Source organism: Lytechinus variegatus, chromosome 6, assembly GCF_018143015.1.
Source record: "Lytechinus variegatus isolate NC3 chromosome 6, Lvar_3.0, whole genome shotgun sequence".
Taxonomy (NCBI): Eukaryota; Metazoa; Echinodermata; class Echinoidea; order Temnopleuroida; family Toxopneustidae; genus Lytechinus; species Lytechinus variegatus.
Genome location: NC_054745.1, coordinates 6,651,461 through 6,670,315, shown reverse-complemented (window position 1 = coordinate 6,670,315; position 18,855 = coordinate 6,651,461). Strand labels below are relative to the sequence as shown.

At 35.8% G+C, this 18,855-nt stretch overlaps 1 protein-coding gene across 1 annotated transcript; it reads left to right on the top strand.

Moving 5' to 3' along the window:
• Window positions 1-231: 231 nt before the first annotated feature.
• On the top strand, window positions 232-14,190 carry LOC121416762 (b(0,+)-type amino acid transporter 1-like; the record flags this gene model as incomplete). Its single annotated transcript, XM_041610219.1, has 11 exons — window positions 232-526; window positions 2,029-2,274; window positions 3,533-3,658; window positions 4,920-5,025; window positions 5,351-5,395; window positions 8,327-8,450; window positions 9,452-9,555; window positions 10,458-10,554; window positions 11,090-11,239; window positions 12,034-12,202; window positions 13,391-14,190. Coding segments are annotated over 11 exons (1,548 nt in total), but the record flags the coding sequence as incomplete, so codon positions are not given.
• Window positions 14,191-18,855: the final 4,665 nt, after the last annotated feature.

Below are 18,855 nucleotides of genomic sequence, written 5' to 3'. Positions count from 1 at the left end.
TCTGAACTATGAACGCCTAATAACCCGCTAGTTCCTAGAGCATCGTGATATTTCCCTTTTCCTTGAAACAAGCCGAAATATACTACTATTATTGATATTAAGTTATTGGACTATAGCCAACCGGAATAAAGCAAGACTTTACTGTGCTATTGATATAGGCCTACTTATCATTTACCTGAATTGATATACATTTCAGAAAACTGATTATTTCCGGTTTGAAACTCGAGAAAATTTGGCCAAAGCTTTCCGAAAACACGGTCAAAAGGATATATTTTTTCAAAGGACATCGTTGACGTCGGTGAGATGGCGAAGTCAAAAGCACACAGCATCGATTACGACTCTGGTAGAATGGACGGCGAGATAAAACTCAAGCGCGAGGTCGGACTCTTCGGCGGTATCTGCTTTGTCGTGGGGGCGATGATTGGTTCGGGAATCTTCGTATCCCCGGTCGGCATTCTTCGGGAAACCGAAAGCGTCGGAATGAGTCTCGTCATCTGGCTTCTCTGCGGCTTCCTAGCTCTTGGAGGTAAGTGTGTCTCCTTTATATATTCGTTAGTTTCAATCCTAAAATTGGGAAATGAATGAATCTTTTTTATCTTAGGCCTGGAATAAATGGTGACAAATGCGAGGGTGTAATCATTTTGTTCTTTTTCAAACTTGCTGCTAATAAGTGAAGTGAATATAAAAAATCAAAGTTATTGTTATTTTAAAACTGTTAAAAATATCAAACACCAAGGTTTAATTTAAAATACTCATTCTGCAATAATATTAAGCATGTTTGATTTTACAACTATAATAATGTTCATGATAATAGTAAACAGCATTGTAAAATACTTTAAACAACTTTTTACCGCGTATTCCCCGTTCATATCAAGAGAGTTATTCCAGTACAGCTGAAAACATGTATTATTATGGTTTTGATTTTTCTCCTCTCTCAATTTATAAATTATTGGTTTTATTTTTTTTGGGAGGCGGAAAATTAACATTTTTTATCAATAGTTTAATCTTGCTTTTCTTTGGATATACCATTACGACAGCAATGGTGACGTCACAAGTCCCCGCCCACATTTGCCTCTCACGGCCGATTATATTATAGTTTTCACTCCATTCCTACTCCGTTCTGACCAACCAATACTTCTATTTCCGCATTCATTAATGTCATCGTATACCCCAATTCTCTTCCCTTTCAATGTTGCAGTATGTATTGAGAACTCTCTTCCTCATTGTATGGACAGATTTATTTTTTTTCGCCGTATTTCATTTATTTTGCTCTTCATTGTAATTCGACTTCCGTATGGTTTTCCATGTACTGAATCACACACCGTTTTTACCATATTCAGTGACGACCATGTATCTATCAACAGTACACCATCCTGTAAAGCCGGTGTAACGTTAGTCCGGTGTCTATGTCGGAAAACACCAGCGAAGTTTTGAAATAGCAACACTTCGGCTTTACACTAACACCAGATATGTGTTTATACAACACCAATTAGTATTAAAACACTGACTTTATTCTACACTGGTGTTGTTTCAACACTCCGTTGGTATTATATAGATGTCGGGCTGGTATCAAATTACCACAATTGTTGCAGTGCATAATGGTGGAGAAACTGTTAATCCTCACCTCAGCTGGAAACATTTTAATTGCCTCTCCCAAAGCTGTCCACCAAATCTAAACTGGTCTCCATCTCACACCTGCTTTACCTGGTCCCAAAGACAATGACAACAAAATTTACAAAACGCCCATCCAATCAGTGGCGGATCCAGCTTATTTGCCGGGGGGGGGGTTGACAAGTATTAGGCGTTTTAGGGAGGTGGGCGATAAACACCTACCCCATCCCCCAGATCCGCCACTGCCATTATCCTGCTCTGATCACCCTCACACCTGAACATTACAATGAATCTGATTCCTCACGCTTCGACTCACCAATCGTCCTCACGAATCCTCTACTACTATAGTACTATTTATTATTATTATTATCATTATTACTATTATTATCATTTTACCCCATATCATGATCATCCAAGGTTCCCTTTGTTACGCTGAGCTGGGCACAATGATTCCCAAATCGGGAGGAGAGTACGCCTATCTCCTGGAGTGCATGGGTGCTCTACCGGCCTTCCTTTTCTCCTGGACTTTTATCCTGGTGATACGCCCATCAACCGTTGCCATCGTCTGCCTCATCATGGGCACCTACACCGCGGAGTACATCACAAATAGCGATTGCTATGACAACGACCTGGTAGCAAGGATATTCGCGATGATGGCGCTATGTGAGTAGTTTGCATATTATCATTTGTAGTTTTAGACTGATAGATTTTAGCAGACAGATAATTTTGAGATATAGATTGAGATGGATAACCTGAGAGAGGAAAGGGGGAGATATGCATGTAGATGGAAAGAGCGGGACGGGGGGGGGGGGGGTGAGTGATCAAGCCAAAATATGGAGACAGTCGGTTATAGAAATGGTGCCCAAGATACCTAGATAATCTGAGACAGTTATACAGTGCGTCCCAGAAAAAACGAAACCGAGATTAAGCGATCATTTATCATTACTTGATCATAAATAAAATAAACAAATGACCTACCAATGTAATGCTTAGAATCTCCTCTTTCATCTGATATTACTTAGATCATTTTTCATTCACGCATGAGTGAGCAAATACAATTTGAAGGAAGGATATCAAAAACTCATTTGGCGAGGGGTATCTGGGTTTCAAAAAGAAAACCACATTTTTGAAAAGTTCAATATCTCCTCTTTAATTTGATACCTAAATTACAGAAAATGGTCAAGAAATAACAAAGTTCTGGTCATTTGAAATAAGGCTTGAATTTCAATAATTTCATAAACTGAAGAGGTTCTCCAGGCTGGCTTTCAAACTCACTCGACACTCCGTTTTGTTGACGATCAGCCATGCATTAAATCTCTTGTTCACCATGCGAAAGCTTCTGTAGGAAACCGGTGAAAACTCGTTTATCTCATGAAATTATGGAAATACAAGCCTTATTTCAAATGACCAGAACTTTTTTATTTCTTGACCATTTTCTGTAATTGAGGTACCAAATTAAAGAACAGATATTGAACTTTTCAGAAATGTGGGTTTCTTTTTGAAACCCAGATACCCCCCCGCCAAATGAGTTTTTGGTATCCTTTCTTCAAATTGTTTTTGCTCACTCATGCGTGAATAAGAAATAACCTAAGTAATATCAGATGAAAGAAGAGATTCTAAGCTTTAAATTGGTTGGTTATTTGTCTATTCTATTTATGATTAAGTTATGATAAATGATCGCTAAATCTCGGTTTCGTTTATTCTGGGACGCACTGTATAGAGAGAGAAAGGGGGAGAGGGGAGATATGGGGGTATCATGAGAAAGTAAAGGGGGGGGGGATCAAGCAAAACATTTCTATTAGCATAATTATTTTTGTTATTACGATGAAAGACATAACAAACATTTATTTAGAAAGCAGTGACGTATCCAAACCTTGTGTACAATGCCTAACTTTGGTCCTATTCACATTAAACTTTCCAGTGATCCTGACCTTCATAAATTGCTACAGTGTGAAAGCAGCCAATCAAATCCAGATCTGGTTTACCATTGCCAAGCTGCTTGTGTGTGCAATCATCATTGTCATTGGCTTTATCAACATTGGAAAAGGTGTGTGTTCATAATTACGTTTCATATAGGCTATTCATTAAAGGGGAGGTTCACCCTGATAAAAACTTTGCTGTAAAAATAGCAGAAAAAATAGTAAAAATTATTGGTGAAGGTTTGAGGAAAATCCGTTAAAGAAGAAGAAAGTTATTAGAGTTCAAAGTTTTGGATTTGTGACGTCATAAACGAGCAGCTGTCCCATGTGTTATGTAATATAAAATTCATTAATTTCAAATATTTTATGGTTCCTGATGACTAAATTATGTTTTCTATTCATGATCGGGTGTGAAATGATTTGTCTATTGATATACAAAAGGTACAGTGAAAACAATTTTGAATTTCCTGAGAAAATGACATTTCATTGATTTTTTACCATTCGCTATGTAGGAATGCTGCTCGCATATGACGTCACAAATCAAATAATTGAAATTCTAATAACTTTTTAATTATTTGATGAATTTTTCTCAAACCTTCGTCAATATTTTTTATTATTTTTTCTGCTATTTTTACAATAAACTTTTTGTCAGGGTGAACTTCCCCTTTAAGAATATCTCCGTATTTAGTTCCGTATATTAAAGCTACTAGAGTGAGTCGTCTATACGATAACCGTTATTGTTCCTTTGAAAACAATACAGCATCGTTTATCCAATAAATTGTTTTTTAATGAAATTTCATCTTCTTTTTGTTTTGTGTATGACATATGTGAGTAATTGTATGGAAAATGCAATATAATTCTGTGCGGGTAGTTATCATATGCATTAGATGACTTATACGAGTATTGAATTCATTGAAATTTCATAATAATAATAATAGGCCTACATGAGATTTGTGTAGCACACTTTTCATCTTGATTAGATGCTCAAGGCGCTTGAGAGCAGAACAACAAAAAAACTATTTACATGTAATACATGTCTGAACAATAAGTCAATATCTATCAAAAAACACTCTTATACAGGTATGTTTTCAGGTTGCCCTTGAAGGTGGTCACTGAAGTCTGGGTTTTCAAACTAGGTGGGAGAGAATTCCACAGGCTGGGTCCTGCATGAGCGAAAACTAAGCATAGATCTTTGAATTATATTCTGTTCCAAAAACTCAGAATTAGATGAACGCATCAATTGCCAAGGTGTTGGCATACTAAATATATGTTTTTTGATGATTCATTATGGACTTTCTTCTTACTAAGCCCATATAGATGCATATAATGTAAATTGGGTTTGTTCACCGTCTCTATTTCTTACATTTCTCTAAAATGTTTTATCACCAGGCAATACGGAGTTCATTGCACCCAAAACATCGTTCATGAATAGTTCGCCCAATGGACTGTCTTATGCCTTAGCCTTTTATCAAGGACTTTGGGCGTATGAAGGATGGTAAGTAACCCAGTCATTTTAAAAATGTAATAATAATGATAATAAACGGCTAGCAGGGCATAGTATCATTTTTGTTTACAATTTCTATTTTCATAAAGTGACTAGTACTTTTATTGATCGCTGTAACTACATTTAAATTAACACACAATGCACAAAAATGTTTAATATCCAAATAACTTTAACCTAAAAGATTTGAATCCTTTGGACATTATATGAACGAATACAAACATATACATTATTTTCTGGTAATGTGCAATAGTAGGAGCTCATTATTCATTCTTTTATTTTGTTTTCATTGTTTCTTTTTTATGTGTGTGTGATTCAGGGGTTTCCTAAATTCATTGACTGAAGAGATTAAAAACCCACGAAGGTAAGACGCTTTCATTGTTTATAAGTTCCGATATTTATTTATGCTTAATAGGGGTTCTTACATAGAATGTACATCATACATGTATAAAAGTACCGCTGGAGATTGTAATGTCTTAATCACCTTCTTTAAATGCGGCATAGTTTGATTATTTACTTATTTTGCTCTCCAAACAAACAAACAAAATGATATGTGTTCGGAAGGTAACTCCCAGGCAAAATTAGTTTAGCCTGTAGTATATGGTCAATTCCAGCGTAACGGACATGACGTTCAGACAAATTTTTGTAATTCAAAGGTTTATACAGTAGAAATAGCAGTCTTTTGATAATTGTTACTAAGCTTATCAGACACATTTAAGTATCAGTTACATACACATAAAATTTCAAATCGTTTCGTTGAACAGTTGCGGAGAAATTGCACTCTTTGTGAGCGTAACGGACATGACACGAAATGGACGAAGCATTTTTACCTCCTATTGCTTATCAAAATTCCTGTGAATTCTTAGATTGCATGCACCTGACGTTGGTGTTAATTTAACCTTAAGATCATGCTCTATCCATAAAATGGTGTTTAACAACAGTTTTACAGTGCATTCTGTATTCCAAGCTCAATATGTAGCGTAACGGACATGACACACGAAGCGTAACGGACATGACAGTTTCGTCCACTTTTTGTAAGCGAATATAATTATTTTATTACAAGATATGGTACAAGTCTAATTGTTTACATGTTAAGGCTAGAGGTTAGAGACACATATCATAACTGGTAATCTGTAATATCTCCTATTATTTTGCAATTTGAGAGGGGGTCTTTTTGTACAATTTTTATAAAACAAAAAAATATTTAGAAAAATTTATTTTACACCGATTAACAACAGTTAATGAGTATTTTCCAGTTACTACCATCCACCACACCTAATTAAAGGAGAAAAAGTTGATAGAAAAGATTATTTTTTATTCATGCCCTAATATTTGATAATATACTACCGTAACGGACATGACACCCTTACGAAGTGAACTTAAATAGCACTTCTTAGTTTCAAAATGAAAGAAATATGAATAATAAATGTAATTATGTAACAGCAAAGAACCTTTACTAACACTCTAAAGAAAAATATGTAGATATTATTAGCAGGTATCATTAAATTAATAGCTATAGCCTAAGTGATAATTCTATATTGAATACAATGTTTATCATACCACTACGACACACTGAGAAGACCAAATCTCATTTTTTGTGACAAGAAAACAAAATTTACCAGACCTGTATAAATCCAAGAACATATTATGGAATGTATTGTATGATAAAGAACATGTACTAGTATTAATGTCAGTTTTAAGATTACAAAAAATGGTATTAAAATTTAATAGCAGTACCTGGAAAGCGGTCTTTCATTATCGATTATGTACGAGTTGAAAGGTAATCGGAATGTTTGTAAATAGCTTCTGAGATTTTTTTTATTCAAAATAACTACAGTATCATCCTGAGTATAATCATCCTTTCATCAAATCTTGAATGTTCTACATGTAAATCTTACAATCTTGCTTGCTGACAAATGTGGCTGTATCTAATTTTGTTGTATTGTCCGCGCTGCTTGTGTACAATTGAAGATACATCATTCAAATCGTGATTATGGCTGACCAAAATACTATGATGACATAATTTATTGATCGCGCCACATTCTTTCCACGGCCCCTTTGCTTTGTGATACTGCAAAGAAGTGCCACTGTAGATTCATGGATTCATAGAGCTACATCATGAAACACAGATATCCGAATACAAACTTGCTTTTAAATGTGAGCCCAATTCCCATGCCATCACTGAAGAAGTACATGTAGAGGTTGGTGAAAGTCAGATACTTTGAAGTAATATCATCAATGATCATGAATTCACAAGTTGGAGTTTTATCATGCTCCAAACTGTCAGTGCAAGAACCTAAGATAATCAAATGTTTGTTCAAACACGAATGATGCAGATTGTGATCTGAGTATGTTGCCAGATCTAGCTGCATCTTATCCTAGTATTATGTGGCATACCGTTAATTCTCAGAAAAATCTACCAGAACAAGAGCTGAACTTTCTTCATTCACCAAGTTCTAAAAATAGCTTGAATGACATGCAGATTCTAGGAAATATTACATTCAGCTATCCTCAAACAACTGAGACTAACCTCAATCTGTGACACTGAGCCTAATATTTTGTTTTTGTAAATGCTGCCATTTGCCATATATAAGGCGTCATGTCCGTTACGCGAATTGTCATGTCCGTTACGCCATTTTTATGAAAATGAAAAGTGGTAAGGGAAAATGATTGCTACACATGGTAGGGGGTTTAATTCTAACATAGAATCTGAATCTGCAGTACCTTTAGACAAATTTCCTGTAAGCTGTGAAAACTTTAAGTGAAAAACGTAACGGACATGACACTGATAATGGTAAAGAAATCACACAAATCTGAAGACAGATTTCTGTAAAATTGATGAATGGCATAAAATTTAACGATTATTTTCTGTTGATTTAAACATTAATCAACTATTCAAAAGTTAAAAGAGACCTCTGGGACCTTGTTTGCTTTTAGTAGAGACAGGAAAGATGAATTGTTTAAAAATAGCCACATTTTTTACATTTTGCAATATACTATTCTATTTTTTTTATGATGGAAAAAACTACAAAATTTTATCAGTATTGCGATTTTTCTATTGGAAATTGAGACTTTATAGATTACTTTTTAAGAAAATTTGACTGCTTGAGTGAAATCTGAAACTTCATTTTTTCTCTAAAGTGAACATTTTCCATGGAATTGCCCATATATTACTGATATTATAAAAAGAGAATGTTTTACGGGTTGGATAAGTCTACTAATGATTTGCTTGCATAATTGTCCTTATTTTTGCCTGAATTCTTAGAATTACCCATTGCTACATTCTCCCCCTCAGGAATCTTCCGATTTCTTTGCTGGTCGGCATCCCCTTCGTCGCTCTTGTATATATCTCCATGAATATCTCATACTTCACTGTTGTTACCCCAGATGAGATGCTTGCAGCAAAAGCAGTTGCTGTCGTAAGTATACTTCACTGCAAAACCTCCGGTGTTGATTTAACACCAGTTGGGAATCAAACTGATGCTATATTAATACTATTCTATAAACACCTTAAGGCCTGGTCATACCGCCAGAACTAATTTGCTGGACCGTTCCTGGAGCGGTGAACAAAATTCATCGCCGCTCGTTACCGGCGTTCACCAATGTTTATCAGAAGTTGGCCCCCGTAAGCAATATCTACATACATACCAGGTTTCTGAACAACACATGAAAAGTAGGACAAAACGGCACGCCCCAAATAATTTAGATAATTGCATATCCGAGATCCTAAAACAAGTGGAGCGTAGTTCCTTGTTTGTTGATATTTTTCATAAAGTACAAGCGCAGTGTATTTCTAGAGTATAAAAAGTTGTGTATTGACCACTTTTTCGCTGGTATTGTCACTGACAAATAGTAAATGAGAAGCCGAGTGATTCTTTTTAGTTTTTGCTTTTTTTTCGGTATAATTTTTAAGAGGATTATCATAATCATCCTCGGTGATACTTCAGTGTGAATTCGTTCATTTAAGTCACGTTAACCCTACACTGTTTTGACATACACTTCAGAAATATATTCATAAACATTGCTATAATATGGGACCTCTCTCTGTATTCGACAACACCTGCATCTAAAATAGTCACCGTCTGTACTTATTTGTCATAATTTACCCTTTCCTGACCTCCAAATCGACTTAATATACAAATTTATTGAAAAGGAAATGAATACACATTTACCAGACTGCACTTTTCGGCTCCATAACAAAGCTTCCCCAGACAATGTGATTCCATTTTGACAAGAGAATGAAAAAGTGTGTGTTAAAGGAATGCTATTCCGGGACGCGACAATGGAATGCGGTGCAAGTTTACACTAATTATCATGTCGATATACAGCCTATTGTGTACATATTTCAGAGTCACTGCAGTAAGTAGTGCAGGCCTTCTATTCAGATAAATAAAAATCCATGTTATTGTCCTCTTCACAGACTTTTGCACACCGCACAATGGGATCTTTCGCTTGGATCGTTCCTCTTGGTGTGTGTATGTCGACTTTCGGAGCAGCGAACGCTACCCTTTTTACAGCTGGCAGGTACGTGGAGGGCAGATGAACTTGATGATAATAACAAATTTATTGATATATATCATGGTTGAATAACTTGACATGCATTTCCCGACCATTTTGTTCGAGCAACAAGGGTGAATTTGTTTGTTCCAAAGGGGAGTCGCACGATGGCGATTCCATAATAGGCATATTTTTAACGACCCTATTTTCAAATCTGACTCCCATTTTCTCAATTTTTCTGTCACTGCATTAACTGCTCAAGTGATGGAGTTCTTGACAGGGCTACCCACTGAGATAATCATTTGAAAGTCTCGAAAGTTTTCATGAGATCTGTATAAACAAGATACAAATAATATTCGGAACTGGAAGGTCCCGCGTAATTATTTATGGAATCGCGTACAGAAAGTAAAACAAAATCACGATCATAGTATTATTTTGAAGAATTTTTGCTTGGAAGTCATACGCATCCATCGTAAATGAATGACGTACTAATATCAAGTCGGCATGTAATCTCTCTTGCTGTTGGAATATACATCCATACATGCCATAGGCTGTAATAAAAAATGATATAACAATTATATAAACAACAATATCAATAGTAGACAAACCACTTTCTAGTATAGTCTTGCACGTCTTATGACAGTAGATATTATTTTGGCAATTTTCCAGGGCTGTTACGTTTTCAAGCTTTGCCTTTCTGACGACCCCTGTAAACATATTTGTTGTGTAACAGAAAATACCACTTGATATTTTTTTTTATTTATGTATGATATATTTGATGATTTATATACAAAACTATTGTTCATTATCTTGATGTCAAATTTCAGATATGTGTTTTCTTGTTGCAAAACAAATAAATGAAATGAAATGTATGGATTATACATTATTTTATGTATGAGGAAGTTTACATTGAATATTGACTGTTACAGGTTACCCTTCGTAGCAGCAAGGGAAGGCCACGTGGCTCAGATCTTAGGAATGGTGCACGCTAAGAGGCTTACCCCACAACCTGCTGTTATGTCAGTGGTAAGTTATTCACTGCAAAAACGTCGGTGAACACCTTACACCTCTGCCTGGTATCTGTATCGGCCCCACACCTGAGAAGCATTGAAAACGCCAGTTATACCAGGGTCACATTGTTCTACGGCGGCCGACGGCGAGTCGAATACAGCCGTTTTAACATTTTTTTCTCCAACTACATACATAAAGGTGGTTTGAATCAAAATTAATAAAACAGCTGTTTTCGACTCGCCGTACGACCGCCGTAGAGCAAATGTGACCAAGGTATTAAGAATCAAACCGATATTAGTTTAACACTTATATCTTTTGATTCATGTACATTTTCCTTTAAATAAGAATTCAATTATTGCTTGCTACATGTATGCTCTTCGGCATAACTTGAACTATGTAATGGCAATGCTGCCAATGATCTTTATAGCGTTTTCATGTACTATAAATCCTAAATATACAATTATTTCCTGTTATTGATTCACTAGTTAATTCAATGTTCATTATTTGTTTTATGACTTACACATTATTTGTTTTTTTTATTTTACATTAGACGGCGATTGCAATGGCTCTGATATGCATTGGGGATTTTGATGGTCTCCTCAACTACTTTACCTTCGCCGTCTGGCTTTTCTACAGTCTTACCGTACTGGCGTTGATGATAATGAGATATACACATGCTAGCTGGGAGCGTCCCATCAAGGTATATATCAGCAAGGAGCTTCAAACAGATCCGTTTGAAGCTCCTTGATATCAGCGTATGTTAGCATCCACTTCACATATGATTTATGCAACGCTCAGGATCTATTGAAGATGTCCATCAAATCACAATGAACATATTAAGACGTCATTGTTGAAATTTGGTGGACCAGGAGGGTGTTTCATAAAGCTGTTTGTAAGTTAAGAACGACTTTAAGAACGACTGGTGATCCTTGTGGAAAATGGTATATTCATTGGCGATGGTCAAGCGCGTAAGTAAGGTTCACCAGTCGTTCTTAACTTACAAATAGCTTTATGAAATGGCCCCCAGGTCAGCTTATCTTCTTAAGAAGATTCGGACACGGCAAATCATATCAAGTATGTTGTTTGCCCTGAGTCCGCGACGACACTTTTGTTTTGATTCATCGATTTTCGACAAATGGTGCTTCGTTATGAAGGGTTTTTAATAGAATATTATCTGTGTTATAGTAAGCGTATGTACAGTGATTGCTAGGACACTCTAATGTTTCTGGAAATAGAAAGAATGTCATGTATATCATAATACATCTCAAAATCTCCAATATATATGGTAACCATTGTCTTTGGAGAAATAAATAAATATTTAAAAGAAGAAATGTAAAATATATTAAAGTAAACATGAAGCAATGTTAACTTTTATATTTTTTTAGCTTTTTTGGAAAGAGCATATTTACTATGCTATTTTATTTATTCATTTACTATTTCCCCTAGATTTTTTTAAAAACAAAGTGTAACATTCTTTCCTCCTTTCTTTCCTAGGTTCCGTTGGTGGTTCCGATCCTCTTTTTCTGCGCATCTCTGTATCTTATCTTCGCTCCTATCATCAACTCACCTGCCCTGGAGTTTCTCTATGCCTTCATCTTCATCATATCAGGCATTGCGGTCTACTTCCTCTTTGTCTGGTATAAGCTTCAGCTCCGAGGAATGAGTGAGTATTATACCATGGTGCTAAAAAGTTAATGAACCCCTCCAGACAATGCACCCCTTCATGCCGAGTGTTAAATGTTGAGAAACGGACTGCATAGAATGTAATATTTTATCACCTGACTTCATAATTGAATATCTAAAACATGGCAGAACTTGAAACCTTTTTTTTTCATTTTCTGGTGGGGTTGACGAACTTTGGTAACATTGTTCCAGGAGCTCTCATAGTTATTATTTAAGTACAGCCTATGTTTTCTTAAAACAAAGCACTTTAGTAAAGCAAATACAGCAAACGGAGATTGGATTCCCCTCCATTAGGAACAGAACAAAACCAATAAAGCAACAAAAAAGGGGGAGGGAGGCGAATAGGTATTGGAGAGAGAGAGAGACAGACAGACTGAGAGGGAGGGGGCATAATGATAGAAGAACAAGGAACAAAGAAAACGAAGACAGAGCTGCAATTCGCATTTAACATTTCAAAGTTTTAATTTAAATTTTGTTTTAAAGGAGAATCATATCCTTGGAACAAGTGGGCTTGTGTTGAAACAGAAAAGCCAAAGAATAAGAACAAAGAAAGTTTTATAAAAATCTGACAAATAATGAGAAAGTTATGAGCATTTGAATATTGCAATCACTATGCTATGGAGATCTCCCATTTGCAATGCGACAAGGATGTGTGATGTCACATATGAACAACTTTCCCTTTGATGGACTATAAAATACCCCCAAAATGTCTCTTTGCATTTTCTTATGGTGACACAAACTCTATCAATGATGTATTCTTTAAACATCTGTATTACATGCCCTCCTATAGAAAGAATATATGCTGTACTGATAGATGTGAAAAAAGAGGCAGTTTGCATGAAATATATACTGAAGTAATGGTGAGAGTTGTTCACAAGTGACATCACACATATTTGTGTCATTGCAATTTTGAGGATCTCCATGGCATTAGTGATCGCAATATTCAAATGCACTTAACTTTTTCATCATTTGTCAGATTTTTCTCAAACTTTCGTTGATCTGTTTCTGTGATTTTTCTTTTTTCACACTAGGTATCCTGTGCAAAGGTTTAATTCTCCTGTAAATTTTGAACGTCTAATTTCAAACATCGGTTGGCATATTTCAAATGAAAAGCCTACTTGAATGCTAGATATCATATCCCCCTTTCATCTATTTCTTCAATGCACAGATTCCCTGACGAGATTTCTGCAGAAATTGTTCTTCGTTATACCTACCAGCTACAAAGAGAAAGACGAAGTGAAGACACCTCTCTGAAACCACATCGAATGAATGGACACTCAATATACAAAAGCATCATTGACAAATTCCACGATCAGTAAACAATACAATATTTGTATTGTATGAAGCATGTACTTCAACGTTCGCAGGTTACACAATCTTGTAGCCATGATAGCTTCATCTAAACGTTCAGATAGTCCTACCTTCTATTGCCCTGCGGTGATCCTTAATTGGAGCTAAAAGAATTAGGATTCAGAATGTTTTATCATATATAGGACTCACATGATATTGATCAACAATTTCTAATCGTAAAGATGATTATTTGCAGGGTTGATATGAACCGATCAGAGAAAAGGGACTTGCATTCGGCAGTTAAAGCAAGCAGACTCGACTCCATGAACACATTGAAATGGCGATGCCCCATGTATGGATCATAAGGTCTACTTTGGAGGTTTGGATGTGGATGTTCTTCCCCTTGTGGCTCGATTCTTCATCATGTCTGATGGACAATATTCTACGGGAAGAACAATCAATGCATCTGGAAGCCATTACACGGTGTGACGTACAGAACTCGGTCCTGGCGAAACTGTTCACCGTCCTGCACCAGTAGAGTAGCTACCCATGCGTGCTCGAACTTCTAAACGTGCAATCAAGTTGAGAGTTCCTTTTACAGGGTCTAATCTATCACTCCTCTCCGAAGAAGGACTTGATGATTCCAATCAGAACTGGGATATCTTTTGTGCACAACAATAATGCCCTGTGTTTTATACGTGCAATGACACGGACACTACTCACAGGGCTTGTATTCCACAACCTATCAGAGGGACAATGCCGTGTTTATTTTAGATAACCTTGCCCCGAATCTGAAGATGAGGTGCAGATAGTCACGCAACTGGATGAATAGGGTTAACTATCCACGCCGCTGCCTCTCCGCTCTTAATTATTTAGAGAGCTTTCTAATCTATATTCCTGCTTCCCCTTCTATTTTGAAGGAAATGAATCCATTCTGCCCGTGATATAAGTCTCTCTCTCTTGATCATCTATTTGGAGCGTGATTATTAGTGAGAGGCAAAACGACAATTTATTGTCATGCGATAGAGAGGGTGAAAAAATATATTCACTTTTTCTCCTCTTGTTTCACTCTTTCATGGAATGATTATAAACTAAAAACTAAACAAGATAATGTGTTGTCTTTTGTCAAAAGAATCTTGCATGGTTTCCGAAGGCATGCAGGGATGTTCTTTATTAATACCACCGTGTAATTATGTGCCGTGAATCTGTTCTTAATTTATGAGCATTTTCCGTCCTGTAAATATGAAATGATAAAATAAATATATTTTGATAATATAATTGTACCATTTGAAGGTATGGCTTGATCAAGCAATATACTTTTTTTCCACCGTTCAATTCAAGGAGTTGTTCGTGAATATTTGATTTTTTTTCTGTATGAATTCCTAAATAACAGGGTTTTTTTCATTCATGTCATTGCGATCATTTTTGAGTTATTGAATGAATTCATCGAAATATAAATAGTCCTTGGTGAATTCATTACTTCCGTTTTTCTTGATTAGGTTATGCTAAAGTAAATGTATTAGCATGTTTTAAGCTGAAAACCAAAGTTTATAGTCCTTAAACGAGAAAGCTTGTGTGGGCATACGCTATATCCCCCCACCCTTGAAGAAAAGGTACGTTTTCCTACTTCAAAAGTGCTTTCTTTGTTTTGTTTTGCATCACATTTTTTTTCAAGTTCAACTGGCCACTCTCTGAATTTGTGGTTTATTAATGTTTATTTATTCAATGATGTATATATAGATATAATAATAGCCATCATTTCAGTTATTATGTAATTTGAAAAGCAGCTCAAATTGTCCATGTTCAAGGAGATGAATTTATATTTAAAAAAAGGTAATATTATTTATTTTCATCTTGGCTATCCATTCCGTGTATTCTTCGGTGATTTTAAAGGAGTATGGTTTTATTCGTTTCAGAGGCTGTACTAAATGCATGTAAATATGAGGCGTCCTGAGAAGAAAATATCCAACATATATTATGTCTTGATCAGTCTGATCAAAATGTGATTATTATAATTTCATTGAAATATATCGCATGGTGTTCTGAAATTCTTAATTTATGATTTCTGTATATATGACAATGATGAGCGTTTCAAGTGAAAATTGTTCTGGTTTATTTATATTCCTTTACTGTAGTCCTGAAATTTGTTTCGCTGAAAGCGATAATGACGTAAAGATTTCTAGTATATAACAAATAATGAATTTATTATGAGAAGTGCACAGCCTTTCTCACAGGGTAAGAAAAAGAAACAATATATCGCGTTGGTTTATTTCATTTATTTAACAGAATGGAAATAATATCGTATAAATGTTAATATCGTCTTATGAATGATTACCATTATGATCTGTTATGCTTGCCTCCATGTGGTGGTGTTGAACTGTGCTGAAGCTAAAATATAATGGAATGCTGCAGCCTCAGCTGTGAGGTGTATGGTGCGCCAAAGATCTCTGGTCTATTTTGAACACTCTGAAACCGTCTTCCATTTTCTTTTTGTAAATGTGAATGAAACTGTTAATAAGGATGAAATTACATTGGAAAAGATAAAATGATTTAACTTTTAATGTAAGTTGTATTAGTAATCGTTTAAGAATTCATTTCAGGGGGTCGTTTCACAAAGCTGTTTAGTTAAGATCGACATACGAAGAGCTTTATGAAGCTCCCACCAGTTCTTGTTAAAGACAAGTCGACGAGTGTTTTAAATCAAAGAGTGGCGCTCGATTTATAGGCTAAACTCAACATGCGTAATACTGGCTCTAAAATGTCTGATAAGTCATGCTGTTCTTCATGGGTAACTGTGAGATCAAACGCATCATGCCCGAGCCAGCAACTTGAATTCAAATATCAAACGAGAACAAATGTAACTAGATTAATATCACCTTGTCTGAAAATGTTCGTGCTTATATTATATTGGATGACTAAGTTGTTGTGTTTCATTTTGTGTAACTGTATTTGTTATCGGCCCAAGTCTGATACTGGGTTCGACCGGAAATAGGTCTAGCTGGAACGCTCAAACACTGTAAATAGAACGATACCTTGCCTGCGTTTACGTTTTCCTCTGCGTTGTGAGTTATCACTGTAAGTTGTTTCTTAATATTATTTTCATAGTGATGTCGGCGTTTCGCGGACACACTGTCAACTGATGCTCAAAGCATTAAGATCCTTTTTTTCTATGATGTTGATATTGGCTAGTTTGAATGATAGTGGATAACCTATCACGAACATCGCATTTTCTGAATAACCATTATACTTCCAAGTAATCCCGCGATATGTAAATTGCAGTACATAATACACCTAAAAACAACCAATGCATATATATATTACTAACGTCTTGTCAGTCATATTGATCAGTCGTTTTATGTTATATATAATCGCACAAAGTGTTCCCTTCCTTAACAGGGTATGTACTTTAAAGGGTGAACCGTGTTCATATTGTGGTTGTATATCGGTTAACTGGTGCAATAAGTGTCTTTGTTGCACTAATGCGAATAAGTGGTGATCAATGATGGAAGATATATGCCTTTGTAAATATAGTTAAAGGTCAAGTCTACCCCAAAAATGTTGATTTGAATGAATAGAGAAAATCAGATTAGCGTGACGCTGGAATTTCAACAAAATCGGATGTAAATTAAGAAAGTTATGACATTTTAAAGTTTTGCTTAATTTCACAGAACAGTGATATGCACACCTGAGTGACATGCAAATGAGAAAGTCGATGTAGTGACTCTTTTGTTTTATATTGTTTGAAGTATACAATATTTCATTTTTTTACAAATTTGACAATAAGGACCAACTTGACTGAACCCTATAGTATTAAACAATGCTAATTCCACATGTTCAGGGAGGAATTTATTGTAGCTTCACTTGACAATGAGGTGAAAATTTAAAATATTTCATATTTATATATAATAAAATACAAAAGAAATAGTGAGTGGGTGAAGTCATCAGTCTCCTCATTTGTATACAGACCAGGATGCGCAGATAACTGTTTTGTGAAATAAAGCGAAACTTTAAAATGTCATAACATTCTTATTTTACAATCTATTTTAATGAAACTTTTAGTTTATGCTTGTTGGACTTTTCTCTTTTTACTCAAATCATTTTTTGTGGGAATGGACTTGTCCATTAAGCAAAACATGGAAATTATTAGAATTATTTTATATCAGTATTAATTTAATTGAAAGAACGTATGTAACTCCATGTGAATATATGCTAAAGCAATAATTATTGGATATTTATGCCAAGAAACCTGATGTGATCGCCGATGTATGTGTGTATGGTAAAATATAATGTACAAATTCATTGTGCTCCTTAAAAGATTAGTTTGATTCACAATAAAATTGTGTCAATCAGACAAACAAGTACAAGATGTTTTAATTGGATTATTGGTCTGCTCATCGAGAAATGTTTGACTGCTATGCGACGTAGTAATAATAGTGTACAACGGGATGATATGAGTGACGGAATGGGTTGTGGGGGCAGAGATATATACATACACACTAAGAAATAAAGGTTTAAAATTGAACCCCGAAAGGTGGTTGCAAAATCAGCACCCTATGGGTTCAAAAATTGAACCCCTGATTTGGGGTTCAAAAATTGGACCCTGCGGTTGGGGTTCATTTTTGCACCCTGCGGGTTCAAAACTGCACCCCTAGGGGTTCAGTTTAAAATTTAGGGGTGCAGTTTTTAACACGCAAGGTGCAAAAATGAACCCCAAACGCAGGGTTCAATGTTTGAACCCATCGGTTACTGATTTTGCATCAACCTTTCGGGGTTCAATTTTGAACCTTTATTTCTTAGTGTGTGGAAAGAGAGAGAAGAAAGAAAGGTGAAGACTGAAAGGGTATTAACGTGATACAATAAAGGGGAAAGGGGATGAAATAGAGAACTTTATGTCGCGCACATCATGTACCACTTCACGTATTCGTGTCTGTCAAACTTACCGATGTTCACACACCCTAGTCGGTGTTTCATGAAGCTGTTTGTAAAGTTACGAACGACTTTACGCACGACTGGAACATGTTCTTAGGTCCTAACTCAATTACATAGGGATATGACATCGCGCGAGAAAGGATATCACAGTCGTGCGTAGTCATTCGTATCTTATGAACAGCTTTATGAAACACCCGTCAGGTGAGTGTGTCTGTATTGTCATTATTTGGAGATAGAGAGAGATAGAGAGGGGGGGGGGGGGGGGGGTGCGGTGGCCAAGAAGGGGGGGGAGAGGGTTTATTTTCGATTTGTCTAATTCCAATTCGTCTAATTACCAGCTCGTCTACTATCATTTGGTCTACCATCATTCGTCCACTATCCATATGGTATAATTGCCAATTCGTCCTCTCACAA